Source organism: Vulpes vulpes, chromosome 15 (assembly GCF_048418805.1).
Source record: "Vulpes vulpes isolate BD-2025 chromosome 15, VulVul3, whole genome shotgun sequence".
Taxonomy (NCBI): Eukaryota; Metazoa; Chordata; class Mammalia; order Carnivora; family Canidae; genus Vulpes; species Vulpes vulpes.
The window spans coordinates 83,250,960-83,267,937 of record NC_132794.1 but is presented as its reverse complement, the minus strand read 5'-3'; the positions used below and the strand labels follow the sequence as shown (position 1 = coordinate 83,267,937).

At 35.1% G+C, this 16,978-nt stretch overlaps 1 protein-coding gene across 5 annotated transcripts in view; it reads right to left on the bottom strand.

Moving 5' to 3' along the window:
- PCGF5 (polycomb group ring finger 5) overlaps positions 1 to 16,978 on the bottom strand; it is a 117,981-nt gene that overhangs the window by 6,000 nt on the left and 95,003 nt on the right. For 3 of the 5 annotated variants that reach the window (XM_072739491.1, XM_072739493.1, XM_072739492.1), the window contains 3 exons: positions 15,776 to 15,874; positions 13,088 to 13,177; positions 5,604 to 5,663 (listed from right to left, as the gene is read on the bottom strand). In XM_072739491.1, the coding sequence (XP_072595592.1) occupies positions 5,604 to 5,663; positions 13,088 to 13,177; positions 15,776 to 15,874 (249 nt within the window). The remainder of the gene's footprint in view (positions 1 to 5,603; positions 5,664 to 13,087; positions 13,178 to 15,775; positions 15,875 to 16,978) is intronic. The other 2 variants (XM_072739494.1, XM_072739495.1) reach the window with 1 other exon arrangement.

The following is a 16,978-nucleotide window of genomic DNA, read 5'->3' as shown; positions in this document are numbered from 1 at the left end:
CAGTCATGAAACTTGGGAGGGGGGGCTGGACTCTATCCAGTGCTGCCGTTTGACAGCCATTGAGTCACAAGTTAACAAAGACGTCTTGCTGTGAATCTATGAAACTGGGGTAGTTTTCACAAATCACAATTTTAAGTTAAGCTTGACACCTTTTTCTTTTTAACATTTACACTCTAATGGTCCTTTAAACCTGAAAAACAAGTAGATGCTACGTGGAACCTCCTTTCAATCCTTTTTTTTTTTTTTCAATCCTTTCAACAGTCCATTGATACTGTTATATGTTCACTGTGGACTCTTACATGATTGAAAGGTTCGATGGTCCTTCATTGCTTGAATATTGCAAAGGGATCCTACGACAGCACACTGGAGAGGGAAGTGCTTCCTGCTGATGAGAAGCACAGGCCACCCCACCACTTCCTTAGCTGTTTTCCCCTATAGTTTGACCGTATCATTAAGACCTAAACATCACAGAGTCAGAAAGGTCTGGAGAACCAATGGTTTTGCTTTTCTGAAGGCTGCAGATTAAATGAAATTTTGAGGAGCTCCTTTTACAAAACCAAGAAAGTGTGGAAACTGTCACTGACAGCTCCTCTTCATCTTGATGTAGGTGAATGTAAAAATCCAGGACAGGAAATTGTGAACTCTTTCATATAGATGAGGGAGACGGACTGAGGTTCTATACTGATCATACATAGCTAGGCTGTATAGTGAGAAGACTTGTCATTGGAGTCTTTTTCCATTCAGCTTAGGATGCGACTGGAGGGTGGAAATAACAATTTCTAGGTCTTGCCCTTCCCAGTCGAGGACTTGAGGTGATGCCACCACTAGTTCTGAGGGCTGGAGTAAAAGTCACGGTCTCTCAAGATTTCCATGGTCTAAATCTATTTTGGTGTAAATTTTGTTCCTTCTGAATCAGAGTATCTGGGAGTGGGGCACAGGAATCTGCATTTTATTAAAAAAAAAAAAACTCCCTGGGTTGTCTTTTCTTTTTTAAAAGATTTTATTTATTCATGAGAGACGCAGAGAGAGAGAGAGAGAGGCAGAGACACAGGCAGAGGGAGAAGCAGGCTCCATGCAGGGAGCCCGATGTGGGACTCGATCCCCGGTCTCCAGGATCAGGCTCTGGGTTGAAGGTGGCGCTAAACCGCTGAAACCACCCGGACTGCCACTCCCTGGGTCTTCTGAAGCTCAGCTAGCTGTAGACTGCTGCCCAGACATCCTACCTAACTTTCCTACTTCCCATTCTCCCTGGCCCAAGTGGCAGCTTGCCCACTGTCACAACACTCTCCTAGCTTTACTTTCTATTTTGGATTCTGTTGAATCTGCATACTTTTGGCAAATAAGTCACTTGGTCTAGAATCCATAATATATAGAAGAATCCATCACCAATTCTACTGGGACGAAGGTAGAGAGTGAAGTAAAATGGCTTAGTTATCAGTGGTCAGGATTCTCTGGTTTTGGCTGAAAATGGTTTGGTTTTCTCCAAGTAACCATTTGTGTTTGTTCTATGATGACACATGAAGTTTACTGAAAAGTTTTACAATTCTGGGAACTGAAAGGTATACTTTTAAGTTTTATTTGTATTTCAATTTGCTTTCTGAAGTAAAATGGTGCTGCACGTACTATCATGAAATGTGGCACATCACCCTGCTAGTGTTCAGTGACTGCCCTCAACGGATCTACTTGATGTAGAGTTGCTAGTCCTCATTCTCATCATGTACTAAAATAAAAAAGATACTTCTACAGTATATATTTCAAATGTGGTAACTTTAGAAAATGGTAACATTGATCTTCATTGATGTACTGCTTTTCTTTAAAAATTTTTATTGTAAAAGTAACATGGTTTCACAATAGATTTTGAAAATACAGAAAGGCACCAAGAGCAAAATCAAATAACCACCATCCAGAGAGAACTACCATAATTATTTTAGTATATATCCTTCTAGTCTTTTTGCATATGTACGTATTTTTTTCCAAGACTGTAATCATGCTACATGTATTTAGAAAATAATTTTGTCCATGTAAAATTTTAATTTTCATTAAAAAATTCCATGACTGGGATCCCTGGGTGGCGCAGTGGCTTAGCGCCTACCTTTGACCCAGGGCACGATCCTGGAGACCCGGGATCGAATCCCACGTCGAGCTCCCTGCATGGAGCCTGCTTCTCCCTCTGCCTATGTCTCTGCCCCCCCCCCCTCTCTCTCTCTCTCTGTGACTATAATGAATAAATAAATAAAATCTTTAAAAAAAAATTCCATGACTTCTATACTATTTAAAAGGATGAATATAATGCTTTTATGGAAAATCATCCTAAGTTATCAATAAATCTTTTGTCGTATGTTTTAGTTTATTCCTTTTGTTTTGTTTTGGGGATTTTAAATTAATCTTGACCCAATGATCAGGGCTGATTCTTAGAAGTGGAACTGCTAGTTCAAACACCATATACATTTTTAAAGCCTTTTCAATAAATGTCACCCTGGGCTTCAAGAAAGTTATTTTATCTTTATATTTCCAAAAGAACTATGAATATACTTCTTTAGTGGCCTCAGGAATAATGAATACTATCATTTCTTCCCTCCTAATATGGCAATTTAATAAGCATAAAATAGTATTTTATTTATTCTAAAGAAATTAACCATTTTTGTATGCTGATGAGCCAGTTTTGTTTCCCTCTTTCGTGACTCTTAGCATGTCTTTTGTTCATTTTTCTAAGGAAAGGTGAATTCTGTCTTACAGATTTGTATGAATTCTTTATTTCTGTCATATATTACAAATATTTCCTTAGTTGTGGTATTTTTGCCTTGTACTTTTCAACATTAACAGTCAACTTGGTTTGTCTTTATTTCCTTTTACATATACAATGAGAAAGGCCATCCCCATGTGGAGATTATTCAGTCTTATATTTCTTCCTATCAATTTGAATATTTACCACTTTAAGCCATGAAAATCTCCTATAATGTAAGGTATGGATTGAATCTCCATTACCACCACCAAAAGTTGCAGAATTTATTGAAAACAAAACATACTACCCTACCCCCCAACATCTATATTCCAACTTCACTGATTACCCCAGCCACCACCCACCAACTCCTGTTTCTGGTCCAGCCTCACTGGCCTCCTTGCAACCCTCAAGCAACTAGACAGACCGCTCCTCTGGATCCTTCCACTGTATTCCCTTCACCCAAGGCATCTATCCCAGGTATACACATGTCTACTTCTCTCACTTCCTTTTGATCTAGAATCACCACCTCAAATAAGTCTTCCCTTAGCTATCTTATCTAAAATATTCTATTTATCTACTTTTTCTTCTCACACTACAAATTTCGCTCATTTATTTTTCATCTGTTAACCATCATTACAGCATAAGTTCAATGAGGAAGAAGAATTTTGCTTATTTTTACTTCTGTCTACCCAGGGCCTAAAAAAGTGACCAGTGCACAGTTAAGTGCTCAATTGGTATTTGCTAAGTGAATCTTTTCTTTCCTCCACTGACTTGAAATACTCTTTATTTATAGATTCATATGTACTAGAGAGTCTGTTCCTGAGCTGTTCTTTTTATTCCTGTGTCTATGCTTTAAGTCAGTCCCTATTTTAACTACTTCAGCTTTAAGATACATTTTAGCATGTGGCAGTGTGCGTGTCAGCAACCCCCACCCCCCAACCTCCCTGCCTGATTACTGACAAATGAGACTGATCAGAAATTCTGGTTTAAAAAAAAAAAATACTGGTTTATACTTCCTGGTGAACTTTAGAATGACTGATTCTGTTCAGTAAGAATCTGCTAAAAGTGTGCTTGAAACCTACATCAAACTCCATAATCTAATTATGGGGAGAAGTGACATCTTTATAATATTTTACATACTATTTCAATTTCTTGTGTGTGAGGTGGTATTTTGGTTATTTATGAGGAAGTCTTTGATCTTAGGAAATTTTTGTTGAAATAATTAGTGGTCAACTGTCATGATACTTGCAATTTACTTTCAAACGGTTTCACAAAGAAACAACAGACAATTATAAAGAGATTAATAAGATGAGGAGAAGGGAAGAGAAGGAACAAAGGGGGAGAAAATGTAGCAGAATGTTAATTGGTAAAATTCTAAGTAAAAGTAAAGGATATTCTTTTGTACTATTTCAACTTGTTTTTTGGAAAATTTTCACAAGAAGTTGGTAGGGAAAATTGGGACTTAATAATGATTTTATCAAATGCCTTTTCAGTATCTACTAATGGTTTTGAAATGTCTGTGTGTGTGTGTGTGTGTGTGTGTATAGAATGTTTCTACTATATATATTATTTCTGTCCCCCCAATATTAAGCCATTCTTGTATTTCTGATAAAAATATTATTTGGTCTTGGTTTATTCTTTTAGTATATGATTTTGGTATATTCTTCATCTTTGTATACAAAATTAGTTTGAAACTTGTTTTCTAGTTGGGGATTCTCTATCAGTATTTGGTATCATGATTATGTTACTTTTGTAAAATGAGCTTGGAAGAATTCCACCTTTTTCAATAATTTAGAACAATTTAGAATGGGAAAATCTATTGCTTGAAAATTTGAGACAGCATTACCATAAAACAATTTATGTATCCTCTGAGAAAAATAATTTTTTTGAGAAAACATTTCTTTAATATTTTCTTTCATGACTTAGTCATTTAAATTTTCTTTCTTCATGGATAAATTTAGTCCACTGGTAGTTTCCTAGAAAGTTTTTCATTTCATGGAGTCTAAAAACATTTTAAATTTAAAAATTAAATAGTATAAAGCTATGTACATAATATTTTCTTGAAATAAAAACGTGGTAGCTTTTTCCTTGAAAATTTCTAGCTGAATTTTGGCTAAAGGTACATCCTTATTAATTTTAAGTCCAACTCTGTGAAAAAACTATAATCCATTATGAAGTGTTGAAAAAAGAAAAGGAATTTGTGAGGATTTTTAAAAATCTGGTCTTACTCCAGTTCTCTAATACTTTAGATCAGAGTTTATGAACATCTTTATTTCTAAGGAAATAGACATCAGTGCCAAGAGTGAAAGCAAAAAACCATGTATGTATGAGTTATAGTTAAAGGCAGAAGCATCACTACAATTTATCATCCCAATTAAAATGTAGTCCACTACTGTTTCTGTATTCAAAGAGACGACCCAAGTAAAGGACAGAGCGGGGTCTAGTAAGCAGACTCAGGGTGCCACTGGGTTGTTGCTATCATTGAGCTTACTCTAATCTGGTATTTTATCTTTCACTTGTGGGTGACTGATTTAAAACACACACACACACACACACACACACAAATTTATACAAAGAAGTGTTAAGTAGGGAGCAGATATCCAAAATGGAGATTTCTCAAGGGCTGAAACTAGTAATTATTAAAAATTTCTGACTCATAAATGGCCTTAACATTTATAATTCAGTGAAATGAAATAGGTAAATGCAAGAGAGCTCAAATAATGGGAAACTTTGGGGACATAAATTGAAAAATGAAGTTTTGTAGTTCAAATATTAGTTCTGCAAAGTTACACGACTTAAACTTGAGTTTGGAATGAAAGCAGTCACCATCTTGGCAGGCATCATGAGGGTAGTAATATGTACAGTCGTGAGTGCCTCTTACCTGATACAAAGGGCCATCCTGAGAGCAGACTTGCGAAGCTGAGCAGTTCAGACACCGAAACTGCGGAGGAGATGAACTCATCAGATAAGAGGCATCCACAACTGGATACATATTTAAAACTGATTAAACTATCTTAACGTCAAACATGAGTCAACATAATTTTAAGTAAACACTCTCCAAACTATGGTAGTTGATTTGTTGTTGTTTTTCAAAGATTTTATTAACTTGTGACTGGTAAAATGTAGCCTGAAACAACTTTAATATCTAAATATCAGTTTTGTTAATATTCTGTAAATATTAATCAAAATGGTGGCTAACCTTTCCATCTCCTCTTCAGATAATAATTCTTGGGAAAACTCTCATCTCTTCAATCCAGGAGAGGGGTACCCTCTTTCTTCCACCCTTTACTGTGATTAATCTTGCTGAACTCTCCCTTTTACTATCCATGAAAGTGATACTGTTTACGGACCTCAGAGCTCTGAAAGGGTTAAGCAGCTTGCCCCAAGCTGTAATGGGTCCATTTTCTGTTTTAGATTAAGTTTTTTATATTGCTCAGGTTAAATTTTCAGTTTCCACATCTATTTTAATAGCATGATAATGTGAACTCCTTGAGTCTGTATCTTATTCATATGTATAATCTTAATAACTAAGGCCCAGAAATGGCACATGGCAGCTTCTCAAAAATGTTTCATGAGTAAATCAATGAATGAACACATTTAAAAATATTGAGTAGATTCAGTTGTAAACCCACTAATTTTTGGCAGTTTAACTGTTCAGATTAAAGAAAATTATCCCCAAATTTTGATTTTTCAATGCTGGGCTAAATACTTATTAAATATGAACATTATTTTAATTGTAACATGATTATAAACAATGAAATATATACTTTAAAATTATGTATATATGAATTCAACATTGTAGGTTTCTTCAAAATGGCAAAAAATACATAGAAAATAGGTGTAAATTAACCAGGATAAATCTAACATCCAAGAGCAAGTAGTTTTTTAAAAGGTATACTCTGAAAGAACATTAAAAGGAAGCAATGATTAAAACAAATATAGCCTTTTTCAGTAAAATTTTAGAAAATTTCCATTTTCCCAAAAGACTAGCAATTTTTTCCAGAAGTGAGTCTTTGCCTTTCTGTACAGGGCTCATCACATGCTATAGGACATGCCCAGCACTGCTACCTTTAGCAACCTTCCCTTTTCTCTCTGAAGAGTCCCATGCTCTGGTCTAGCAGACTATGCAAGTCCTGAACAATGCCAAGTCCCAAAAAGCATTTAAGAGTGAAGAGTTAAGGTGAAAGAAGCTATTTCACTAAGTGATTATTATTTTTTCCTATTAATCTCTTTGGTATCAGTCAAGAAGGATGTTTGCTTTGCCCAAAATTACTTAATAATGCAGATTAAAGAAAGTAAGACAAATGTGGTACAGTAATTTCAGGTATGTCCCAGCAGGGGTTTGTTAGAAGGGGTATCTGGGAATGAGGGGGGTGGGCTGTACTGAGAGTTAGTACTCAACCTACTCTGAAAAAAGATGAGCAGAAAGAGCATGAGCTCATGATGAAAGCTTGGGCCAAATGGAGAAATATTAACAGTAAGCTCCCAGAAATAAGAAGTTAGAGAATTATAATAACAAGATAAATATATATAATAAGTTATTCATAAACTTACTAACATTTACTATGTCAGGTATTCTGCTAGGTTCTTTATTATATAATATTTCATTCTTATTAAAAAATTTCAAGACAAGTATTATTACTCAAATTTTAAGGATAAAGTAAAAACTAGGAAGCAGAGGGGCACCTGGATGGCTCAGTTAAGCATCTGTCTTGTGCTCAGGTCACCATCCTAGGGTCCTGGGATCAGGCCCTGCTTCAGGTTCCCTGCTCAGTGGGAAGTCTGTCTTTCCCTTTCCCTCTGCCCATCCCCCTGCTTGTGCATGCTCTCTCTCAAACGAGTAAGTAAAAAATTAAACTCTAAAAACTAGGAAGCAGAACACAACTGGGGGGAAATAGCTATAACATATATAACCAAAGATTCATACCCAGAATACATAAAGAGCTCCTAGAAGTTAGAAAAAGACAAACATCACAATGGAAAAACAACAGCAAGGCAACAGACAGGAAAATAAATTTCACAGAAGAAACAAAAAATTGATAATATGCAGGGTTGGTGAGGATGTCAGAAAATGGGCACTCTCATGTTACTGGTAGAATTAGACACTGCTAAAATATTTTAAGAGGGTAATTTGTCAATGTCTATCAATATTTAAAACATGTTACTATGCTGTAAATCCACATTTGGAATCTAGCCAATGAATATGCTTGCACATGTGCAAAAGGATGTATTTTATATTAGAATATAGCACTATTTATAATGTTAAACTTGAAAAAAATCTAAATTTCCACAAAGGAGTGTGTGAATCAAATTATGCTGCAGCTACATATCAAGTTTGTTTATTCACCATGACATACCATCAAATGAAAAAAAGGAAGTTGCACAACAGTACAAATCATTCTATTTATGTTTCAAAAATGTGATGAACACTGCATGGATATAAACAGGATCATGTATTGTGATTAGTCTAGATAACTATAAACACCTTCCACACTGAGATCTAATTCTGTAATTCTACACCCTCAACTAACAGATATGGAAGCCAGAGGGTAAGCCAGTGGTCATGGATCACATTTCCTAAAATCCTATTACTCAAAAGATGGTCCAAAGATTAGATGCACTGGCATTCCCTGGGAGTATGTTAGAAATGCAGAATCTTAGGCCCCACCCCCAGACCTACTGAGTCAGAATCTGTATTTTACCAAGATCCCCAGGTGATTTCTACTGACATTAAAGTTTGAGAAGCACTGGTTTTAACGTACATTTTCTCCCATTAATAAGCAAAGATACAGCATCTTTCTGAGTATAACATCTTCAGGTGGCAATATTGTTACAAACTGAAAAATCTCTAAGAGTTAGCTAAGTTTAACCAGAGGTTTGGTTCCTAAAGATAAAAACCTTTCAAAAATGCATCACAATGAAGACAAGAATCCAGAAATTGCAAGGACTACAGAAAACAGGCTGAGCCTGAAGTAGAACTGCCCCAGGATAAAGAAAAGTAGCACAGATGCTGTGTGGCACAGGGAGATATGCTGCTGCTCTTGAGAAACAGGCAAAACTGACTTCTCCAAGATCCCTCCTAGGAGTCTAAACATTTGACAAGGTAAGGTGATCAGAATATAGAGTGGCCTTGCCTGAGGCAGAAGACCCAGGGTACAGAGGCAGCATCCAGAGTGAAGAGGGAAGAGAGCCACAGGGTTTACTCAGAGATGTAGGAGAGTGCAGAACATACAAGGAGGACACTCCTGCACACTGAAGAGATGAAAAAAACTGCAAAGATTCCAATTCCAGGCAGATCAATCTAAAAATTTATTCCAATGCCAATCACAATCCCATTCTCAAGTTCATCTGAAAAAATAAACAGGTAAAACTAGCCAACACAATTTAAAAAAGAATAATGACCTTAGCCTTAACAAATATTAATATAGGGACACCTGGGTGGCTCAGCGGTGGAGCACCTGCCTTTGGTTCAGGGCGTGATCCCCAGATTCCAGGGATCGAGTCCCACATTGGGCTTCCTGCATGGAGCCTGCTTCTCCCTCTGCCTATGTCTCTGCCTCTCTCTGTCTCTCATGAATAAATAAAATCTTAAAAAATATATTAATATATATCCTAAAGCAACCTAGAAGGCCTATCGCCTTGTAAATTAGTTGAAATTTATTCAAACTTATCCCAAAGAAAATGGACAACTATGAGGGACTTTAAATTGTGAGTGGTAAGTGATTGAATTTTTATAAAAACTATACATAATGAATAACATGATGTGGAGATAAGATCTGCCGAGAAGATCAAAACAGAATGTCCAGGAACATGCATGTACATATGTGTGTGTGTACACATGTGTATAGATACATATGCATAAATAATGATGACAAAACACTAAGATAAAGTATGGCTTATTCAATTATATTTTTGGCAAAAAAATCTTAGAATAAGTTAGACTCTTAGTCTTGTTGTAGGCATGTGTATGTAAGTAAACAAATCAATCATAGGTAAATCAAAATGTTTATTGTAAAAAAAGTACTAGAAGCAAGTAAAAGAACCTCAAGGTCATGAGTTTAGGAAATCAGCTGACCCCAGCCCAAGGCACAGCCAGGTAGCAATAGCAGTAAGGCAGAGTAATGTGAGCTTTTCAGACATCCTGGCATCCTGCCGGCAGTGGAGAGTAGAGGTAGGGAGGGATGGAATTGCAACAAGTACACTATTAGGGGCTTGATAAAGAAATGACTGTTGCTAATTTGTCCATTCACTCTAGGTATCAGAATTCACCAATTACTATTATAATAATTCATAATTAGTTGGAACATGAGCAAAAATTTAAAATTTAACCAAAAACAAATGGGAAATGGAGATTTAAATAAACGACATGATCTTTAAGATATATCTTTCATAGCTGTGATCTTATAAAAGAAATTTTTCATTTGGTTTACTCTGTGAACAAATATTTATTGCATATTTGTACTAGGTACTGCACTAGGTACTAGAGACTCAGGAGTAAACAAATACTAATCCCTGTCCTCAGACTACATTTTAATTGGGGGACAAACAATAAACATAAATAAGTGGCACTGTATGCCAGGTGATATGAAAAAAATACCACAGAAAACAATCAAACATGAAAACAGATTGGGAGAATGCCATATTGGGAGTGGGGGTTGTGTTATTAAGAAAAGCTGGAGGCCTCACTGAGAAGGTGACATGGAAGCAAAATTCTTTGAGGGAAGAGGGTGAAGAAAAGGATTCTGGTGGTGACTTAGGGAGGCAGGGGAAAGCCCAGTGTGTTAGAGGAAACAGAAGTGAGTGGGGCCAGAATGTGGTGAGCCAAAGAAGAGTAAAGAGTAAGATCACAGAAGTGTCTGGGGAAAATTATGGGGGTCTGTATCTATAGGTTCCTGGAAGGACCATGGTTCTTATCTACATGATAGGAGATGTCACTGGGGAGTTCAAAGCAGAGAAGTAACATGTTCTAACTTGTCTCAGGAGGATTGCTTTGGCTGCTGTGCAGGGCAAGGACAACAGGGGAGCCCCAGGTAGAGGCAAGAGTGGAAGCATGGAGCCTAGGTAGGAGATTTTTATAGAAGTTCTGGAGAATGGTGACAGTAGTTGGGCCCAGAGTGGTAGAAGTGGAAATGGTAAGAGATAACTGGATTCTGATCATAGTATTCTGATACGAGAGGTTGTAGAATATGCTAAGAATAGATGAAAGAAAAAGAAACTAATCTGGACTGATTAGGGATTTTGGCCTTGGAAACTGGAAAACTGCAACTCTAAATCTTGGGACTACTGAGATTGTAAAGACTGAAGCTGGAAACGGTTTTGGAGGAGAACAAATAGAAAAACAGGTTTGTCATGCTGAAAAAATTAAATGGACTAATATATTACTTACCATTGTACTAAATATAAAATGTGATCATTTTTCTATTGATTTAGTTTTTACCTAATGAAAAATCATAAAGTACTGAACCATTCTCCCAACCAACTTTTATTAAAATATGCCTTAAACAATAGGAATTTAAACTATCAGATATGTGTAACCAGAAACATAATGAAGTAAAGACTGACTTAACGGATAGTCAACAACAGTTTCTACAAATTAGCTCTTTCATGCTTTGACTTTAAAATAACTGGCAGTGTGGGTGACCTCTAAGAAGTGATTGAGTGAAGGACAAGCGAGTGCTAGCAGAGGTCTTGCAATAGATGACTTTTTACATCTCTTTAACAAACAAACTAGGTTTCTTACAGCAAACTTAGTCCTAGCACTTGAAAATCATTAACACATATTAAAATGCCCAATGACTTATCAAAGAAAGCTAAAAGAAAATCACTATGATATTATATGTAATATCACAGTATCTAGGCCCCAAGTGTGAACAAGGGAGAACTACCTCTGTACTCTGATCTGCACCTGGTACCTGAAACATTTTGGTTGAAGGATTCAGTGAGGGTAATGTAGAACCATTTCAAAAAACTATAAATAATGTCCTAAAAAGGCAGATAGTAGTTTACCAAATACAAAGATAATTAGATTTGTTTTTTAAAAAATGAGGCTTAGAGAGATCTAATATGTTCTTCCAGGGCACACGACTAGCAGGTGACTGGTACTACAACATAATTTTTTCTTCCTGGTCATGAGAATTCAGCCTCATAAGGAAGGCTTTACGCAAGTGGGACTCAGGAAAAAAAAAAAATCTGACTTTAGAAGTTAGGTGCTTCATTTGTTGTTATATCAAGACATTTCTGAAAAACATAGCTAATTTTCTTGTCCATTGAATACAACACAATAAAAATGTTTTGGGGTTTTATAACCATTCCACAGATGTTCACATTCCATAGAAATATGTTTTTGAAGCACCATAACATGGCAACTGTCATATTCAGATTCTGTATTACCTGTCTTTGAGATTACATTTCTTAATTTTGTCTTTATAGTTAATTTATATTTTCATAAGAAAATGTAGTAAGACCTAGCTTATTAGAGAGATTAAAATACACATAGTTTAGAAGTATGGCATATTGTACCATAAACACCATAGAATCTTAATGTCCGACAGGACCTTGGAAGTCATCTAGTACAACCTTCTAGTCAATCTCAATGTGTATTCATGTAATCAGATTATAAAGAGAATTTCTGGTAGCATTACTACATTCCTCACTCAGCTTTATAAACCCTAGTCCCTCAGATTTCCTTACTATCAATGTTATACATAACTCTGAAAAGATATGCTTGAACCTTCTCATTAACCCTAAGCAGACATATGGTACAAAATACCATATGGGTTTTTTGGATTTTCTCAGGTTTTCTCCTTTTACATCATTTCTCCCATATTATCTAGGGCCTAAGCCACAATCTAACTCTGATGTCAGAAAACCACTGCAAACTCACTTACCCTTTGGTCCAATTTTACACTTTCATATAAAGGAGGTACCTGAAAAAAAATTTACCTACATTCTACCCCATCTGTCCCCTCTGCCATAATCAAAAAGTAGTATCAACCATTAAACGTACTAATCAGGGCAAAACTTAAGTCTCCCCACTTGACTCCATGTAGTTAGAAGTTCCCATATTTTATAGGGGTTTAAAAACAATGTAAGTGCCATCTTCTCTGTCTTGAGGTTAATAGAGTTCTGAACATATTTAGATGGGTTTTTAACTCACCTTAAATATAACAAAACCACATTTAACACAGATCTTGGTCTTGTACTTGGGACCAATTATCATGGAATAGCTGGGATAAACAGTAAAAGGAATCAGTTTCTTCTCTTTCCCAAGCTAGTTTTGTTTGTTTGTTTCTAAGTAACACTGTTAAATATGAGTAACAAAATGGCACATAACTATACACGTAGATAAATATAAAAGCAATTTACGTTTTCGCCTCTTAGTCGCCATCTTGTCATGTAGATGAATTCCATAGTGTGATCCTTCCCCATAATTTCACCATTGCACAGCACATCCAACTTTAAAAAGAATAGTTACAGATCCATTAACAGAATTTTTAATTTATTAGCTTCTTATACTTTTCCAAATTTCAAAAAAGATTCAAATAGGTATAACAAAATAAAAGTATTAACCATTATTCAAAAAGAACACTGAATATTTTTATTTAAAGCACTTGATCCATCTCATAACTATTAACAATTCAGATATAAGTAACATAAAGCAGTTCTGGTCTTGTCCCACATACCTGTCACTCAAGTCTATACATATAATTTTAGAACGCAGTGTAAGCTTTCTCACTCCATGTCTCTGCAACCTTAAAGGTTTAGACATATTTCTGTGATTGTCTCTTACAGAATGAGAAGGAACTGTGAGATCTCACAGCACCTTTGGCTTATGAATTCACTTCTCAGAATGCTTTCACCTTCTCAAGATTAGAGGACTTGCTTTCCTCTTGCTATTTTGTATTCAAAGAAGATAAATGAATGAATGTGAATAGAAAATTTATGGGGACTTCAAGGCATTTGAGAATTTCTGGTAACTGCCTGCAGCTAAGTTGATAGAACAATTAGGACCATGCCACAGGCCTGTATCTTCTAGGGCTTTCTGGCCTGTTTTGCTCAGTTGGTAATTTGCTTAATACTTACAAGACCCTCTTCTCACCTTTCATCAAACTTCAAAAAAGGCTGTGCTTTCCAAAGCTCACTTTTGCTTTAAAGTTGCAGGAACCAAACAACCCTCCAAAATACTTAATTAAGAAGGCCCCAGGAACTGGTGATTTATCAATTCAATAAAACATAGTTAAATGTTTATCATAGGTCCCTATAAATAAAACATTTCAATTCTCTAGCTATTAAAGGCAAACTATGATAGAGTTTAAAGTGTGAGAAGGGGAAGAAGAATGGGTATTAAATAAATCTGTGTCTGGTTAGACAGAGACTAGAGAGTTTTGAACTTTAAGTCTAAAATGAGTAGTGTTCCAATTGCATTAGACAAATTTTTAGCTAAATTAAACTGATGCTTTTTGATGATTTATCTTGACTTCCATGGACTTCAAAATGTTTTTTTAGACATTTTTAAAAGGACAAAGTAGATAATTTTATTTTTTTATCTTGCATGCAAAATCATAAGCAAAGAGATTTAGGATGCAACACCTAATTAGGTATAGTGCTTCTGTTGTCATTTTTAAAAACTATCTTGCCCAATTAGCAACGCTGTTGCAAAAGCTTCAGCTGTTAGGTATTTCATTAAAATATCACCTTATGCGTTAGACAGCAAAATAAGGGGAGGACTAGTGAATTTTCCTAAAAATCATAGGAAAAGTCCTATCCCTGTTGTTTTCTATGGAGAGATATAATATGTGCCAGCAGTGAGACTGTGTAAGAGAAAAGATCCTCGCAGCTAACAAGTTCCTGGAAACTAGAAAATAACTCAATGGGTCACACTTAAAAGAAAGGAAATAAAACTGCATGTGGTAATTTTTAAGAAGAGAATTAAGTACAAAAACCAAATCATAAAAACAATTTCATTTTCTATTTTCACTGTTACCTTAAGTTGTTATCTTTTATTTTACCAAGCCATGTGGTTTTGATTAACTTCTATAATTTTTTCCCTAAGGTAAAAGTTGATGTCTCTGGAAATGTTTTGATATTTGTAGGAACAAACCACAGTAAGAATTTTTAATTCATAGGTTAATTAATTGTCTGAGAGAAGTTTTTAAATAAATTTAGGATCAGAGGCTTCCTCAAAATACAGACTTAATATTTGTCAATGCCTGTGTTCAAATCCTATTTTATTTCTCCTATGATAAACTGCTCATATTAAGATTAGTGTACATAATGAAGAACTAATGTTGCCTTTGATATCTTGGTTTATACAGGAAACTAGTCTCGGTTTTTTCGTTTCTTCAGAAGCTACTATCAAAACCCAAAGGGGAAGAAGAGAAATTAATATAAGTTGTTAAGACTGCCATTTGAGCAGGTGAGAAATAGTAGCCAAATCTCCTCTTTACGTTATATCTATACTCCTAGGATCACTAAACATTGAACACCTTACAAGCTGTGCTGTGATCAACATGAGGGCAATTTATCTCTCCTGTAAGGAAACTGGTAAAAATTGCATTTATGCGGATGCCATTATGTTGGTTTTACCTACTGCTAAACAGTATCATTTTTGCATAGCATAGAATTAAAGGAACATTATTTACAAAATCCTTTTACATAAAAAGACAATGTTTTACATTCTGAAAAAGAAGTCTATAAGGACTTAGTAAAAATGGATCTCAAAAACAAAAACGCTAAAAGCATGTTGGCAGTAAAAAAAAAATAAAAAAATCCAGTTAGCTGTGGTATTTATTTTGGGAACACATAACTTATTTAAGTATCTCTTCTAATTGTAAACCACTAAATGCTTTTAGTATCGTGTTTTAGTCAGATGTTAAGTTAAAAATTACAGATTATATACAGAGAATACTATATTCTCAAAATTAAATGTTTAACATGAAAATAACCTGTTTCCACAAAAATTTAATGTATTCTCAGTTAATATTTACTTCTTTTGTTAGAATTTTACTTCAGATCAGAATTATAAAAATGATCAAGATGAGATTATTAACTTACCTCATAAGAACTTGGAAGTTTTAGTTTTAAACTTAAAAATTTTTTAATAGTTCCCACAGTTACACGTGTAGAACATCGAATGAATTTCTTCATTAAACCCTAAAGGAAATACAGATTACTAATTAAAACATTCTACCTTATTTTAGTGAAACCAGAGGTGTTACTTCCACTATCATTTTAAATATTTTCAAAATATATTCTAAAAACATTTCAAATTATAGTTCTTTAGTACTAGTAAGTAAAAACTGTTCCCAATTCTTGGATACTTACATGATGTTCTTGAAGAATGTACTATCATGTATACTAGGAAAATCCTAGGAAATCGACAATCTGCATACCTTTAGACAATTTGGTTAACAACACATTATGAGTTTAATAAAAAATTAAGGTCACAAAAAGCATATAAAATATATAATATTACTTCTAAAAGTATTAGGAATATTTTTTAAAAAGTCTCAGAACTTGAAAATATCTTTTAAAAGAGCAGTGATTTCAAATGGGGCTCTAAGGACCCCCAGGGTTCAACAGAGGCCAGTTAGGCTACAAGATCCCCTACAAATAGTCGGGTGTAATGGACTCTGGCTGGGGAGAAACATGCCCCAGTCAGTGTCTGATGTGCTGTGGCAGTATTTTACTGGAAGAACAATGTTCTATGTGCCTTGATTTTTCTCATTTTATTAGCAGTACTAATTTACTCTTTAAGCACGAATATCACTAAAATATAAAAACAAATCCAAATGAATGCTCAAACTGAAAATTAGTCAGAATGAGGTTTGTAGACATGATAAACATGAACTAATTTCTGAAACAAAATTACATTTCCAAACCTTAAAAGTTATCAATAGTAAAACAAAAACCAGCAATTCAATCTTTTGAAGATATAAAGTATTACTTCTACTTCTAATGTACATGATATTAGGTCAGCAAGCAGAATTGTTCTTAAATTAACCAAGTCAAAAGTAGAGCCATTTGTAGGGAACCTGGGTGGCTTAGTCAGTTAGTGTTGGACTCTTGATTTTGGATCAGGTCATGATCTCCGGGTTATAAGCCCAAGCCCACCTTGGGCTCCATGCTGGGTGCTGAGTCTGCTTAGGAGTCTCCCTCTCCATCCCTCCCCACAAACACAAACACATGCATGCTCTCTCTCTCTCTCTAAAAAAAAAAAAAAAAAAAAAAAAAAAAAAAAAAAAAAAAAAAAAAAAA